The following is a 15,436-nucleotide window of genomic DNA, read 5'->3' on the forward strand; positions in this document are numbered from 1 at the left end:
CCCTCGGAATACACATGCGCTACATGATCTGGCTTCACTTCGCCGCCTCCAACAATGTTGCCGAATACGAGGCCCTCGTCAACGGCCTGCAAATCGCCATCGAACTTGGAGTACGACGTCTCGACGTACGGGGTGATTCGCAGCTCGTCGTCGATCAGGTGATGAAAGAGTCAAGCTGCCACGACCCCAAAATGAAGGCGTACTGCGCGATGGTACGTCGTCTGGAGAACAAGTTCGACGGTCTCGAACTCAACCACGTTGCACGAAAGTTCAACGAGGCCACGGACGAACTGGCAAAGATGGCGTCGGCTCGGACCCCGGCCCCTCCGAACGTCTTCGCCAGAGACCTCCACAAGCCGTCCGTCGACTACGCCTCGGCGACGGAAGAGGACCCATCGGCCGAGCCCACCGCAGGGCTCGAGGCCCCCTCTGCCGCCGAGACCCCGCCAGCCGAGCCCGAGGCGATGGCGATTGACAAAGAGCCTCCCAAGACCGACCAAGGAACGGACTGGCGAGTCCCTCTCCTTGATCGCCTCGTCCGAGGAGAGCTTCCTGCTGACAGAACCGAAGCCCGACGGCTTGCGCGACGCGCCAAGACTTACGTCCTCTGCAACGGCGAGTTATATAGGCGCAGCCCATCTGGTATTCTCCAACGATGCATCACCACCGAGGCTGGCCAATCCCTACTTCAGGACTTACATGCGGGAGTCTGCGGGCACCACGCGGCGCCTCGGACGCTCGTAGGTAACGCCTTCCGCCAAGGTTTCTATTGGCCAACAGCGGTGGCCGACGCCACAAAGCTAGTACGCACCTGCGAGGGATGCCAGTACTATGCTCGACAGACGCACCTCCCGGCCCAAGCCCTCCAAACCATCCCCATCACATGGCCATTCGCTGTGTGGGGACTGGACATGGTTGGGCCTCTGCAGAAGGCACCCGGGGGCTATACCCATCTGCTGGTAGCTATCGACAAATTCTCTAAATGGATCGAGGCTCGTCCGATCGCTCAGATCAAATCCGAGCAAGCGGTGCTGTTCTTTACGGATATCATCCACAGGTTCGGGGTTCCTAACACCATCATCACTGACAATGGGACACAATTCACCGGGCGCAAGTTCCTAACGTTTTGCGACGACCACCACATCCGGGTGGCCTGGGCGGCCGTAGGGCACCCAAGGACGAATGGCCAAGTAGAGCGTGCCAACGGCATGATCCTACAAGGCCTTAAGCCAAGAATATTCAACCAGTTGAAGAAGTTTGGCAAGAAATGGCTTGCCGAACTCCCGTCAGTCATCTGGAGCCTAAGAAATACCCCGAGCCGAGCCACGGGATTCACACCGTTCTTCCTGGTCTATGGAGCCGAGGCCATCCTCCCCACTGACTTAGAATACGGCTCCCCGAGGCTACAGGCGTACAACGAGCAAAGCAACCGCACTGCCCGCGAAGACGCCCTCGACCAACTGGAGGAAGCCCGCGACGTCGCGCTACTACACTCAGCCAGGTATCAGCAAGCCCTACGACGCTACCAAGCCCGGCGCGTCCAAAGCCGGGACCTGAAGGTGGGCGACCTAGTGCTGAGACTGAGGCAGAGCAACAAGGGCCGCCACAAGCTGACCCCACCCTGGGAGGGGCCGTATATCGTCGCTCAAGTGCTGAAGCCCGGGACCTACAAGTTAGCCAACGAGAAGGGCGAAATCTTCACCAACGCTTGGAACATAGAACAGCTACGTCGTTTCTACCCTTAAATTTCCAAACGTTGTTTACATTGTTTCTCGAAATAAATAAAGAAGCGTTCTTTAGTTGTTATAATCTTTCGAGGAACCCCCTTATAGACAAATCAGCTGTATAGAACCCAAGGACCGAAAGATCGTCTCAAGGGCGAAAAGGCCGGCCGAGTCGTGAGAACGGCCTATGCCTCTGGGCTACGGCAGCTCCCTCACCACCGTTTCGCCCAAAGGACAGCTTAGGTTCCGAGGAAGTTCTTTGCAGAGAGGTTGTCTATCGATAGGGGCTCGACGTCACTATAACGCAATAAGGGAGACTCGGCTCTGCCTCTGCAAAGTCGAGCCTCCCTCGGGGGCTAAAAAGGGGGAACCCCCCTAAGTCCCGGACACCATTTTCTCAACCGTTTTTCCGAAAATTTCCACGCCAAACTCTCTCGCGCTCCGACGGGACCTTCGCAAGAAACCCAAAGACCAAAAGCCTGTCTGGAGGCCAAAGGGCCGGCCGGGTCGTGAGAACGGCCTACGCCTCTGGGCTACGGCAGCTCCCTCACCACCCTTCGCCGAAGGACGGCTTAGGTTCCGAGGGATTTCTTCGCGATCGAGACAGAGGGCACGGACTTAGAAATAGAATGGAAAACGGTTAAGAAGCACACATACGCAAATACTTTAAGGGCCTCGACGGCCACAAAAAACGTCACGATTCGGCAACTAACTCGATTCGGTTACATGGCCCCTTTTGGCCCAGGTCAAAGCTCAAGGATCGGCGGCTGGCGCGGGAGGGACCACCTCTTCTTCGAACAGCTTGGCCAACGCGGTGCCAGGTGCCTCGGCCGCCTCCAACAGCCTCACGACCTCTGCATCAGCCTCCTCGTCATCTTCTGGCAACACGTAGCCGTCGCTGACAGCCTCGAGGTTGATGGCGTAGTGCGAGGAGACGACGGCCAGGGCGCGCTTGACACCCGTGTGCAACGCCCCTCGGAGTCTCTCGTGGACGTGGCCGCTCAACGCGATGAGGCGGCTCCCAAGGGAGCTAGCTGATTGGACCTCCTCGACGTCTAGAGCCTCGCAGGCAGACCGGGCAGCGCTGCGCAGCGCCTCGTGCTCCCGGACCTCGACATCCAGCGCTGCTTGCGCCGCGACGGAGGCCTCAGCCGCCTGGGAGGCCTCTTTCTTCAGATCTACGTCGCAACAAGGGGTCAGGAGTCAAGCGCGAACCAGGACAAAAAGAGCAAATGGAACGAGGAACATGGTTCAGCGGAACTTACCCTCGGCCTTGCCCTTCCAGGCTGAGACCTCGACCCGAGAGGCCTCGGCCGCCTTGGTAGCCTCTGCCAGGGCGACTTTTGTCGCCTGATGCTCGCTCTGCTCCGCACCCAGCTGCCCGGCTGTAGCCTTCGCAGAGGCCGTTGCTTCTTGGGCCCGAAGCCTGAAGGAGTCTCGCTCCTCCTCCAGTTCCTTGATCTTGGCCACCAGAGGGGCGAACTGCTCCTTAGCCATGGCCAACTCCGCCTGAATGTCAGCACAACGAAGGCGGAGGTCCTCCACTTCCGCACTCCGCGCCGACAATAGTCCCTGGGCATCGGCAAGCAAGCCCTTCTGGCGCCGGAGCTGGTCCCAGATATCCCTCTCATTTCGCAGGAACACCGATTTCCCAAGGGATCGGGTCTCGAGCTCCTAAGGAGGCAAAACAAAAAACACACGTCAAAACACTGCGAGCGGGCTCGGAGAGAAAACAACGCGGCACGAGAGGGGAAAGTACTCACCCGAGTGACACCAGGCAAGTCCCTTTCCATGACAGTCATCGCTGTCTGCAACGACCGCACGGCCAATCGGCGATACTCCTCGAGGGTATCCCAACGCCCCCCCTCGGCGACGTCCTCAAGGGCGAACACAGGCTCCCCCTCGGGATCAGCCTGGTCCCGCCAGAAAACACGCGGGAAGTTCCACCCACGGGGCTCGGGCCGTAGCGGGACAAGGGCCGAACTCCCCTCGGCAGGATCTGGGACTTGTTGCTCCGCGGTACTGGCCGCCTCGACGTCCGCCGCCTCCTTCCCTCGGGAGGAATCATCAGACGAGATTGTCTGAACCAGGGGCGGCGCCAAAATTTGCCCCGTCTCCACCTCCATCGCCTCGGTCTCGACGGACCCGAGGGCTCTGGCCTCCGCCATCTCTACCTTGATGGCCTCGGCGTCCACCGCCCTGACGTCGGAGGTCTTGGGGGCTCCGGCCTCACCCTCAGTGGCCTCGGCAATAGCAGACGCCCTAGCCTCCTTCGCGGCCGCCTCGGCCCCCTGTTCCTGGGCAGCCTCCTCCTCCACTCGCTCCGTGGCCGCCTCGGCCCCCTGTTCCTGGGCAGCCGCCTCCTCCAAAACGGCCTCACCCGACGCCGCGCCGCGTCGCACGCCTGCCTGCGCCTCCGCTGCCTGATGGGCGGAGGAGCTAACGTTCACCTTGAGCGCCTTACGGGGCGCCAAGGGAGGGTCTCCCACCAGAAGCGTCTGGCTACAAGAAAAGACACTCCCAAGGTCAGCATGCAACCAAGGGGCAAACAAGAAGCGGACTCCGCCAGGAAAGACGCTTACCGCGAACGGGGATGCAACCGCTTCGACACCGTCCGCCTCCTCTGCAACGGTGGCGGTGGTGGCAGCAGCGCGGCCTCGGTGTCCACCAGCGCCAGCTGGTCCCCGTTGGGCCCCGGCACCTCCTCGACCCTTCGCGGAGATAATGGGGTCGCCCCCACCGTCACCCGCTCAACCTCCACCGTCGAACCCATCGGGCCGACGGCACGCTCCTCCGACACCCGCGCCTCGGGTGTGCCGGCCTCGGCGCCGGGACGGGCCACCACTGGCCCCGGGACACCTCCTCCTCCTCCTAGGGGCGTCAGGCTCCTTGCCGGCGCCCCGGGAACCATCTCCCTGATGTCGGGGAGGTGTTCCAGGCAGGCCGTCCCCACCTCGCGCCCACCGCCGTCGCTCGAAGAATCCGACACCGACGACGAGGGAGACGGCTCCAAAGGGAGACCGTCGAGCCTCTGGTGCCGGCGACGGGCGTCCAGCTTTTCGCGCGCGAGGATCTTCTTCGTGCGCTTCGCCTCCTGGGCATCTTTCTTCTTCTTCTCCTCCTCGGCACGCGCCCTGTTCACGGATCGCCGCCGGGCGTCCTCAGGAACGGGCGGCGGGGAGCCTCGCACGTCTCTTATCCCCTGTGAGAACGACGAAGTAAGACAACAGACCAAAAAGGCGAAAAACAAGAAGGACGCGAAAGCCTCGACAACATCCAACTTACCAGCGAGACATACCCCCGCGACGGGCGCATCGGGAACGGCATCAAGTCATCGAGCCTCGGCTTCCCGTCTACCGCCTCCCTCACCCGACGCAGGGTCTCATCATCGGTAAGGGCGAAGGCGGACATCTTGATACCGGCGACCGGGTCGCTCGGCGTCATCTCGAACAGCCGCCGCCGCCGGGCCATTAGCGGCAACACCCTCCGGCGGTGAAAGGCCGCCACGACCACGGCCGCCGAAAGGCCGCAGTCACGCAGCTTCCCCAAGGCCCTCAAGAGCGGTTCCAGCCTAGGCTGGTCGACCTTGATGACGCCGTACCCCCATTTCTCCGGTTGACTCTCTACAACCCGCCCGGTATAAGGGGGAAGTCCTCTGCCGTCGTTGCGGAGGTAGAACCAGCCGTCATACCAACGACGGTTGGACGTTGACAGCTGAGCCAGGATGTAGAGGGACTGCCGGTCTTGGCGCACGTGGAGGGTGCAGCCGCCGGCCCTCTGCGCCTTCCGAGCCCCCCTCGTTCCCCCCGGCTTGGAGGTGAACGTCGCTCGGAACAAATGGAGCCACAACTCCCAGTGGGGAGCGATCCCCAGATACCCCTCGCAGACGGCGACGAAGATGGCCGCCTGCGCGATGGAGTTGGGGCTGAAATTGTGCAGCTCCATGCCATAGTAGTGCGGGAGTGCCCGCATGAAGCTATCCGCCGGCGACCCGAAGCCTCGCTCGTGGAAGACGACGAAGCTCACCACGTAACCGTCGCGCGGCCTTGGCTCCGACTCGTCCCCCGGAGCAATCCACTCTGGCTCGTCGGGGTCGGTGATCGGGCGAAGAAGACCGGCCTCCACGAGCGACTGCAGCTTCTCCTCGGTGACGTCGGACCGCTCCCAGGGATCCGCCGGGAGGATGACGGGACCACCAGCCATTGCGCGGCGGAGGACGCTGCTACGGCGGTAATCTCTCTCCCTCTCTCTTTCGATCTCTCGCCCTCGCACTTCTCTTCCCCGGCGCTCTGTGCTCTCAGCGACGGCACGGAGGCAGCAAAAGCGAACGCGGAAAAGGTAAGGAGGGAGAGGGCGAGGCTGTTTGCGTATTTATGCAGGGACGAATCGAAACCACCGGGCGACGAAATCGGGGAAGTTTCCCCCAGGAAATCCGGCGCGGTTATCCAGATCCGGTCTTACCGCCCACTCCCTCCTCATTAATTGCGCGTGCAGTTACGTCCCGTCGACTGACGCCACGTCACGCCCAACCGCAGTAGCAGCAGGCGCCGTTCCACCCCCCCGAAAAAGCTGCCTCAAAAGGCGCGCCTGCCGTTGCTAACCGCAGGGAGAGAGGTAACCCCCACCCGATTCCTTTCAGGCAAAGGAACCAGGCACCGAGCCCGTTACGGTCCAGGGGTTCGAAGGCTGGGCCCTCAGGGGTTTCGACAGCCGCCCCAGGACAACAGAGTCAGGGGCGACTACGGGCAAGCCTATGCGAGGCCGAGGCCCAAGCAAGCGAGATGCTTGGGATGCCCTGTGTCGTGTCCGAGACCGGCAGGGAAGTCTCCGAATGGGATCCCACCGTAGGGAGGCACCGAGCCACCGAGGCCCAGCGAACGGCCTCGGCACCCACTAGAGAAACCCTCCGGTACTCTTGGAGCGCGTCTCCGGACCGCTAGCCGACCCCCAGCGAACGGGGTACGGGCCTCCACTCGGACTTACCCGATAACAGCTCACCGGAAATGCCGTCGCTCGCGCCCACCGAGGGTAGCGTGGCATCTTCCACCCCTCCTTCCGAGCGAAAAGGAAGCGCGAGGGTCGAACAAAAAGTCAGGAGAATCCCTGACGGCCCTCTTGCTCCGTGCAGAGGCTAAGGGACTCTTCCTGCGACACATTGCCGAATCCCAGCGACTTGGGCTCGCACACGAGGGGGCTCGGCAATACAAACCCTCCTTCCGAGCGAAAAGGAAGCGCGAGGGTCGTTCAAAAAGCCGGAAGAACTCCTGACGGCCCTCTTGCTCCGTGCAGAGGCTAGGGAGCTCCTTCTGCAAAAAGACGCCGAGACCCCGCGACCTAGGCTCGCACCCGAAGGGGGCTCGGCAGTCAGACCCTCACACGCGAGGGGCGAACCAAAAGCCAGGGGACCTCTGATCGCTCTCTCGCTCCGCACGAGAGACTCGGGGGCCCTCCTGCAACTTTGCCGAGACCCAGCAGCTCAGGCTCGCACACGAGTGGGCTCGGCAAACAGCCCCCCCCCGTCCGAGCGAAAAGGACGGGCGGGGGACGGGCAAAAAAGACGGGAGGACCCCCGACCGCCCTCCCGCTCCGTGCGGAGGCTCGGGGGCTCTTCCTACACCCGAGATAAAGACAAGCGACCCAAGCCCGTTACGGTCCAGGGGTTCGAAGGCTGGGCCCCCAGGGGTTTCGACAGCCGCCCCAGGGCGAAAGAGTCAGGGACGACTACGGGCAAGCCTGTATGAGCGCGCCCTGTATCGTGTCCGAGACCGGTAGGGAGGTCTCCGAATGGGATCCCACCGTAGGGAGGCACCGAGCCACCGAGGCCCAGCGAACGGCCTCGGCACCCACTAGAGAAACCCTCCGGTACTCTTGGAGTGCATCTCAGGACCGCTAGCCGACCCCCAGCGAACGGGGTACGGGCCTCCACTCGGACTTACCCGATAACAGCTCACCGGAAATGCCGTCGCTCGCGCCCACCGAGGGTAGCGTGGCATCTTCCACCCCTCCTTCCGAGCGAAAAGGAAGCGCGAGGGTCGAACAAAAAGTCAGGAGAATCCCTGACGGCCCTCTTGCTCCGCACAGAGGCTAAGGGACTCTTCCTGCGACACTTTGCTGAGACCCAGCGGCTCAGACTCGCACACGAGGGGTCTCGGCAAAACAAACCCTCCTTCCGAGCGAAAAGGAAGCGCGAGGGTCGTACAAAAAGCCGGGTGAACCCCTGACGGCCCTCTCGCTCCAGGCGGAGGCTAAGGGGCTCTTCCCGCAGCATCGTCGAGGCCCTACGATCCGAACTCGCACCCACGGGCCCGGCAAAAACAATGTAACTCCCCACTCGAAAGAGAGAAAAGCCCCTGGAGAAGTGGAATCACTCCTCCAGGGCCTCAGGGGCTACACCCGGCGGGTGCGCTCGCGCGCACCCACCGAAACCTCGAAGACAAAACACCATCCCGACAGGAACTATCAAGAGCCAATTCTCATCAGAACCTCAGGGGGAGTGCCTCCACTCCCCCCAAGGCTCGGGGGCTACTGTCGGATACCGTGAGAAGGGGTACCCTAAGCAAGATCCAAAAAACGACTGCTTAGACTTCGTAAAGATCGAAACCAGCTAAACGCTGCTGGCCTCGGCCAATTGTCCGACTCGCCCGAGGCCCCATCGCCGTGAGCCTCGGCCGACCCTCCGCATCGCCCGAGGCCCCTCACCACGGGCCTCGGCCGATTCCCCGTCAAAGGCCTCGGACGGACCACCGACCCTCTGTCTCGCGCCAGGCGGACTCGGCAGCACTCCGCCACCTCTTCCTTCTCCCGTCCCACTGGCAAAACATCGTGTCACGACGACTCAGCCAACTGCTGCCCCTGACAACAGCCGCACGCCCGGCACAGTACAGCAGAATGGCCGATGGGACAGGAGGCAGGACTGGGCAGGGGTTACCCGCCACTGTACTAACCACCGTGACGCCCATGCCTCACTATGCTGCCAACTCCTGCACCGAGGACAATGCAGCGTGGGGAGCCACATCTGGGCTACTGTAGCCTCGGAATCAGTACCCAAGGCCAATAACTCCCCCCAAGGACCTCGACAGTTTGCTTCACGGGCTCGGTAGCCTGAGGGTCCATGACCACCGAGCCCCCCGCGATGGCTCGGCCTCGGCATAGCCGCTGCCCCCTACGACGTCATTACACGGCAACCCGCACGTCGCCCGCCATGTCCTGCATCAAGCCGTACTGAAGCCTCACGACGCACAAGACCGAGTACGACCAGCATGTCACTTCCGCACGTCCCATCGAGGCGCTCAACCACTCCGACAAATCACACGACGGCGCAGTGCAGCGACGTGGCAGACCAGACGTCCGTCACGTCAGCACCCTGCCATCCACGACGGGACTGTGCGAGGGTTACCGGCTACTGTGCTGCCTAAACTCCTGCACCAAGGACGGACACGACGTGGGAAGTCAGAACCGGGTTCCTGTGACCTCGGGGCCAGCGAACCGACCGCTCCGCCCCGCTCGAGACCCCCGATGAGCCTCGGATTCCGCCTCGCCCGAGACTCCCGGTAGGGCCTCGGGCGAACTGGCCATGCTCCGCCTCGCCCGAGGCTGGGCTCGTCCCGCAATCTCGTCACCTCCACCTCAAAAGTCACTCTGGCAGGCTATCGCATCCAATTAATGCACCCAGCTGCCCTCACTACGAAAGCCACGATCGGCAGTATGCCGCGACAGGACAACGGTCAAATCGCCTTTTTACCATCCCTTACTGACGATATAGGGCACCGTATCCTGTAGACGCATGTTCGGCACTGTTCCGCCCAAATCAACTATCGACGATGGCCGCCCAGACCTCACATTGCCACCCGCTAAAGGCCTCGGCACAGCAGGCCTCAGCACAGTGGGTCTCGGCCTCGACGCGATAGGTCTCGACACAGCCTACTACAGCAGCCACCAGGCCTCGGCATTTCACCAAGTCAACAAAAGTACAAGAGCGCAGCATGTCGTCAGCCCTGAAGACCATACCGACTAGACATCGACTGGAACTCCCACGACGCCATACTGCTTCAGGGAGCGGAATACGTCAGCAAATAGTAGCCTTCTCATGTACCTCTCGCTTCCTCCTTGTAACTATAAAAGGAGGTAGCCAGGGCCATTTCTAGGGGGGCCGGAAGGAGAAACACACCGATAGAATCACGCATTTCCACGCTGCTTGGGAGTAACGTCCTAAGCAGTTCGCACCACCCTCGCCGAGACCTGGGGCTAGCTCCCTCTCTCACTCAGCTTGTAACCCCCTACCACGAGCACTCCGGTACAAGGAATACAAGATCAATCTCTCAGACTGGACGTAGGGCCTCGACTGCCCGAACCAGTATAAACCTTGTGTCTCTTTGCATCACCATCCGGGATTAGGGACACGCAGTACAAATTCACTCGTTGGTTGAGGGACCCCCGGTTCCAAAACACCGACAACTATATTTTGAAATGCTCAAGTACCTTACATGTAACTGCCCAATAAAAACATGCCAAATAACAAATGGACAAGAAACCTTGATTTAACAACAGTGTATTCAAATTTCAAACGGCAAACACAGGAGGGACAAAAGTCTATATCTTCCATGTTTACATCTCTATCGATCGTGTACAATGTTACAGTTACAGATCAGGCACTATTCACAAACTGATGTGAGACCATGAGTCTCTGAGTTACTCAGCCTAGGAACGAGCGGTCTAATTTTGAAGCCCTCCAGCAACAGAGGGGAGATCCCCGGACGTGATGTCACCCGACCAATGGGAGGCGCCCGAACACGGATCTCCGGGCCCACTTGCATAACCTCTGCAAAGTCATCCCTGTAAATCTTCAAAATTTGTGATAAGCACCTATCAACATGGAAATCAGATCCTAATTAAAAACACTCAAAAGGCATTTACTTACCCGAAAAATCATTTCCCGAACCATATAAATTCAGGAACCACCCCCGTGATTTCGAAAATCCAATCTCGAGCTCCCTTTCCCTCTCCACTGCGGCTGCTGCTCCTGCTCCAGTCGGCTCTCGAAGCCTCTGTCCGTCCATCTGTCGAGCCATGGCGAAGGGAAGACCACACCCGTCGAAGCGACCCACCCACCAGCTACTCCTCGCAGCTGCCCTATCCGTTTCCGTTCTCCTCCCGCTGCTCGTGCCGGCGGCGGCAACTTTGGCGGTGGCGGAGGGGGACGGGGCGTCGGCGTTGGGGGGCGGGAATCAGTTGGCGGTCGGCAAGGACGAGGGAAAGCTGGTGACGGAGGGGGATGCTGGTGGAGGCGGGTCGGTGGAGGAGGACGAGTTCGCGGGTGGCTTCGGCTCCCTCGACAGCATGCTGCAGTGGGCGATCGGTACGGAAAACCCAAAGCCCCCCCTAATTCTGTTGTACAATGTTTCGATTTGCTTTAGAAATTTCAATTGGACAAGGAAAGATCACGTCAGTGGATCCTGCAAATCGCTGTATAGTGATAGGATGGCTTCGAGTCGATGTTGCATTTTCGGTGTACAGCTCGGTTGGGTTTGAGCCTATGAAGACATGTCTGCATTTTGCTGAGTTCTAATTTCTATCTCGTCTTGGTGGGGCAGGAAATTCTGATCCAGGGAAGCTGAAAGAGGAGGCGGCTGATGCACAAAAGTTATCTGAAGATGAACTGCTCAAGCGGCGTCAGGAGATCAAGGTAAAAAAATGCTGCTTCACTGCTTCAGCGTTCTGACCTCTGGTAATTTATTATCAGCTGTATAGCCTGTTATATTGCTTCATCTTAGTTGTTTTGCTAGTCAGTTGCATCACTTGGGCTACATACATAAGACTTTGGCATGTCTGGTTCTAGATTGTACTAGTGTTTTTCTGGAGCACTCTGATGTACTGTACAGTATATATCTCTAGGAGGTGACTCAGTTCTTTTGTGGTTGGACCTTGGGACATGATTCCTTTTGTGGTTGCTCTGTCATTTGGACTACCACCACATTGACGAACAAACTTTGATCTGTCACGATTGTTGTATACTTTATTATTTGTGAACTCTCAACATCCTTATTCCTGGAGTGCCTCCAAGTTATTAGCATATTCTTGTTAGTTGTAACTTTGCAAGATTTGAATTTTGCTCGACACATTTGTTTGACCGCAGTTGGTTATTGGCCAAAAAATATAAAGCTTTTGCTATTAGTCCTTTTTTGTATCAGGACAAGTTGGGCATGCAGTCTAATTGTGCACTGTCATAGTCAGGCAGCTGGTCCTTCTCTATTAAGATGAAAAACAAAGCTTAAAACATGGTTGTGCACTATGCTGATTTTTTATTTATTTATTTATTTATTTTTATTTACTTATTTTTTACAGGAGTTGATGGAGAAGTTAAAGATGCCATCAGATGCTGACTTAATGAAAATTGCAATTGATGACTTAAATAATTCTTCTATTTCACTGGAGGATCGCCAGCGTGCACTGCAGGAACTTTTAGTTCTTGTGGAGCCCATTGACAATGCTAATGGTAAGTCTGCCTTTCTTTTTTTCAGTCCATCTGTGTGCTATTTGCTACTCTGCAGATCAACCAAATTATGCTTATATCCACAGAAAACCGAAACATCTAACGTATCGCCTTTAGAGTCTAGGGCTCTAGGCTGCTGACATAATGTAGCCACTGTTTTAGACTTGTATTGATTTTATTCCTAAGATGACCCAAGCATATGCACAATTCACCACTTTCCAGAAAAGGCATCCTCTGAAGTGGTCACTTGCATTGCATTTCTGAAAATGGTTAGCATAACCATAGCAACTTGCAAAGATGTCTTTCAGGAAAGAAAATAGGGCATGACAGCATGCTAACTCTTGTGAGTGTAACTTCTAAGATTTTCTGATACTATATGTTGTTCCTGCACATTCTTAGATCTTGACAAACTTGGGGGCCTCCTTCCTGTGATCCAAGAGCTTAATAACGCAAATGAAGAAATACGGACCACCTCTGCATGGGTCCTTGGTACAGCCAGTCAGAATAATGAACTTGTACAAAACCAGGTAATTGCATCATTCAAGAACGCATCCTGATTCCACCATATTATGCCGTTTGTATTCAGAGAATGTGCATCATTATTCATTATCTTGTACAAGTCTTGTGACTACATTCGTTCTTAGAATGCCAAATTTGCGAATTCTGATTTGTTTGGTTGGTTGCCAAGCTTTGCTATGCCTAACATTAGCCATGCCATAGTTTCTTTGGTGGAGTGTTTGGTTCACTACCACAATTGTGGTTTGCTGCTGCTTGTCACACTTTGCTACATGTCATAGACATGTTCTTTGGCCAAATCTTGCCTAAGGTTGGCAAAGAAGTGTGGTAACGTGTGTAAGACAACAAAAAACCTATGTTACTGTGATTAGCTTTATAACTTAATTATATGTGTTTGAAAATGATGTTTAGCCTGTGTGGCATTTCACTCTTGCAATTGTGAATGCTTTCCCTTTTCAATATTTGTATTGGTAATAAGGTGATTGGTAGATTTCTTACTGACTATTGTTTCCCTCCTGTGTTTCTGCTCAGATCATAGTGGTGCCTTTCCATTGAAAGTACTTTTGAATTTTGATCTTCACTTTCTGCTTCTAGTTGTGCATTATGTCCTGATGTTGCATTTAGGCATTTAGCTGTTCTAATACTGACTGCTTCACCGTTGGCTAGATCCTTGGTTACGGAGCTTTGGCGAGGTTGGTGAAGATGGGTTATTCCACATCTACAGAAGAAGCTGCAAAAGCATTGTATGCTATATCATCTTTGATCAGAAATAATGTAAATGGTCAAGAGGCATTCCATTCAGAAAATGGGAGTGCAATGTTGCAGGTAATGACAATTTTGAACTTCAAAATATGGGCACAGAATTGGCTGAAATCTGACAACTTCACCTGTTTTGCAGCACATATTGGTCAGCAACAATATAGATGTTAGGCTACAGAAGAAGGCAGTGTTTTTAGTAACCGATTTGGCAGACTTTCAGCTGAATTCCGGAATCGCGCAACTTCCTTTCTTGAGTGACCGTCTTTTTCTGAAGTCAATAGTCAATATGTTATCAAGATTTGACCTAGACCTTCAGGAAAAGGTAAGATTGGAACTGCTTCCAGTTCCTACTATTCTGAACATGCTTGTTGTTACCACTATTTAGCTGTACAGTCACATTGTTTATGGCAGCTATTACTTTTACAAATAATATTGTCATTTTACCTAAAAAAGTCTTGTCATTTTTTGGAAGCTGATAATCTTGGCAGTACATGCTTAAATAGGCATTTTTGGTGATGCAACAAAGTTGTCTTGTCATGGTTGTCATTGAAGTCTTGCCTCGCTTTGCTGAAAAGTCAGGCTGAAAAGTACTGTTCGCTGATTTGTTGTGAGAGAAAAACACTATAACATGGTTGATAAGCCAGGCTGATAAGTTCAAGGGAAAAGGGATGCATATGTTACTACTAGACTACTACTACCTGTAACACTTTGTTCATGGTTTCTGTTTTTACCGGCCTATTCAATCAACTTATTTTCTTAGGTTGTCATGCTATTCTCCTTTTCATTAATTTGTGCCTCGGGCACTCATTTATATCTGAAGCTCTAATTGGGAAGGTCTAGGCTACAATGTGTCTGATTGTTCAGAGATCGAGCGGCTACTGCACTTCATGAGATTTATACCGTCCATAAAAACTAGCTTGTTTCACCTACTTAGTTATCTGATCCTTTCCGTGCAGGTTTTATTGGCCATTAAGAGTCTACTGAAACTTTCCTCAACTGATGTGGAGGATTATGAGTTCTATGATCTCAATAATGTACTGCTCAGACTAGGGGTACAGTTGGAGGACTTGACACCAGAGGATCAAAAGGAGTTCGCTGTCGAGGTTGATGCCCTCCGGAGAGAAGTTCAAACGCTCTTCCAACAGAAGCTCAAGCAGGCACATAGTTGACCTTGTACCTTAAACTGAAGTCCAGCTCCAGCAATTTGCTAAGCTAACTTGCATTTCTTCTGCTTACAATCAGGGTAAAGCGACCACGGCATGATATTCGGATGACCACCAGAAGATTTGCCCTTCTGGATCGTGGGATACTACAGTTGGATGGTGGGCTTGGGTTTTCTCCTTGCAGTTTTGAAGAACCATTCATTCGGAGGGGTCGGGTGGATGCACTTCGGAAAGGTTGTGTAGTATATAATGGCAGGATAGGTTAGGAAGTAAGGCACGTGCTTATGATATGACTCCATTTTGGCATTATGATTCTCACAAAGTTCTGTGATATGGGCACTGCAAGGAAGCAATTTTTTCCTTGTTCCGTTGCAGCGGTAGCTTCGTTTTGAGAATGATTGAACTTGATGTTGATCAGATCTCGCTTTGGGTCTTGTATTGTACTCTTGTTGTCAGTGTGACGTTCACACGTGCGACGAATAGTATATGCGGACGGTGACGTTCACACGTGGGATGAATAGTCAGCATATTTGTTTCGTCGTAAACGATCGTGGATTATTTATTGCTGGCTGGTTTGATGTGAGAGAAAAATACTGTTCCAGTTTATAATCTACGATCTTATATGAGCAGGCGAATAGGCTGAGTATATGTGGAATGCACGGTGTATATTCATGCGTTTTGGAAGGGAGGCCGTTTCTCATGCACGCGCACTTTCAGCGTGTTTCTGAATCTCTGATGAAAATTTGGACCCGGAGCCGGTGAGATCCAGCAGCGAAAGCAGAAGC

At 55.3% G+C, this 15,436-nt stretch overlaps 1 protein-coding gene across 1 annotated transcript; it reads left to right on the forward strand.

Moving 5' to 3' along the window:
- Positions 1 to 10,709: 10,709 nt before the first annotated feature.
- Positions 10,710 to 15,229, forward strand: LOC136546589 (hsp70 nucleotide exchange factor FES1-like). Its single transcript, XM_066538561.1, has 8 exons — positions 10,710 to 11,079; positions 11,315 to 11,406; positions 12,066 to 12,216; positions 12,613 to 12,740; positions 13,396 to 13,554; positions 13,628 to 13,810; positions 14,445 to 14,645; positions 14,731 to 15,229. Exons 1-8 carry the CDS (start codon positions 10,791 to 10,793, stop codon positions 14,749 to 14,751), a joined length of 1,224 nt encoding a protein of 407 aa, XP_066394658.1. The 5' UTR covers positions 10,710 to 10,790; the 3' UTR covers positions 14,752 to 15,229.
- The last annotated feature ends 207 nt before the right edge of the window (positions 15,230 to 15,436 follow it).

This window comes from Miscanthus floridulus, chromosome 3 (assembly GCF_019320115.1).
Source record: "Miscanthus floridulus cultivar M001 chromosome 3, ASM1932011v1, whole genome shotgun sequence".
NCBI classification, from domain to species: Eukaryota; Viridiplantae; Streptophyta; class Magnoliopsida; order Poales; family Poaceae; genus Miscanthus; species Miscanthus floridulus.

What these genes read in the sequence shown, in the direction of transcription:
- LOC136546589 (XM_066538561.1), top strand. Translation starts at nt 10,791, where the DNA reads ATGGCGAAGGGAAGACCACACCCGTCGAAGCGACCCACCCACCAGCTA. An exon ending in ATGGGAGTGCAATGTTGCAG is followed by an intron (nt 13,555 to 13,627) that starts GTAATGACAATT and finishes CCTGTTTTGCAG; the next exon opens with CACATATTGGTCAGCAACAA. An exon ending in ACCTAGACCTTCAGGAAAAG is followed by an intron (nt 13,811 to 14,444) that starts GTAAGATTGGAA and finishes CTTTCCGTGCAG; the next exon opens with GTTTTATTGGCCATTAAGAG.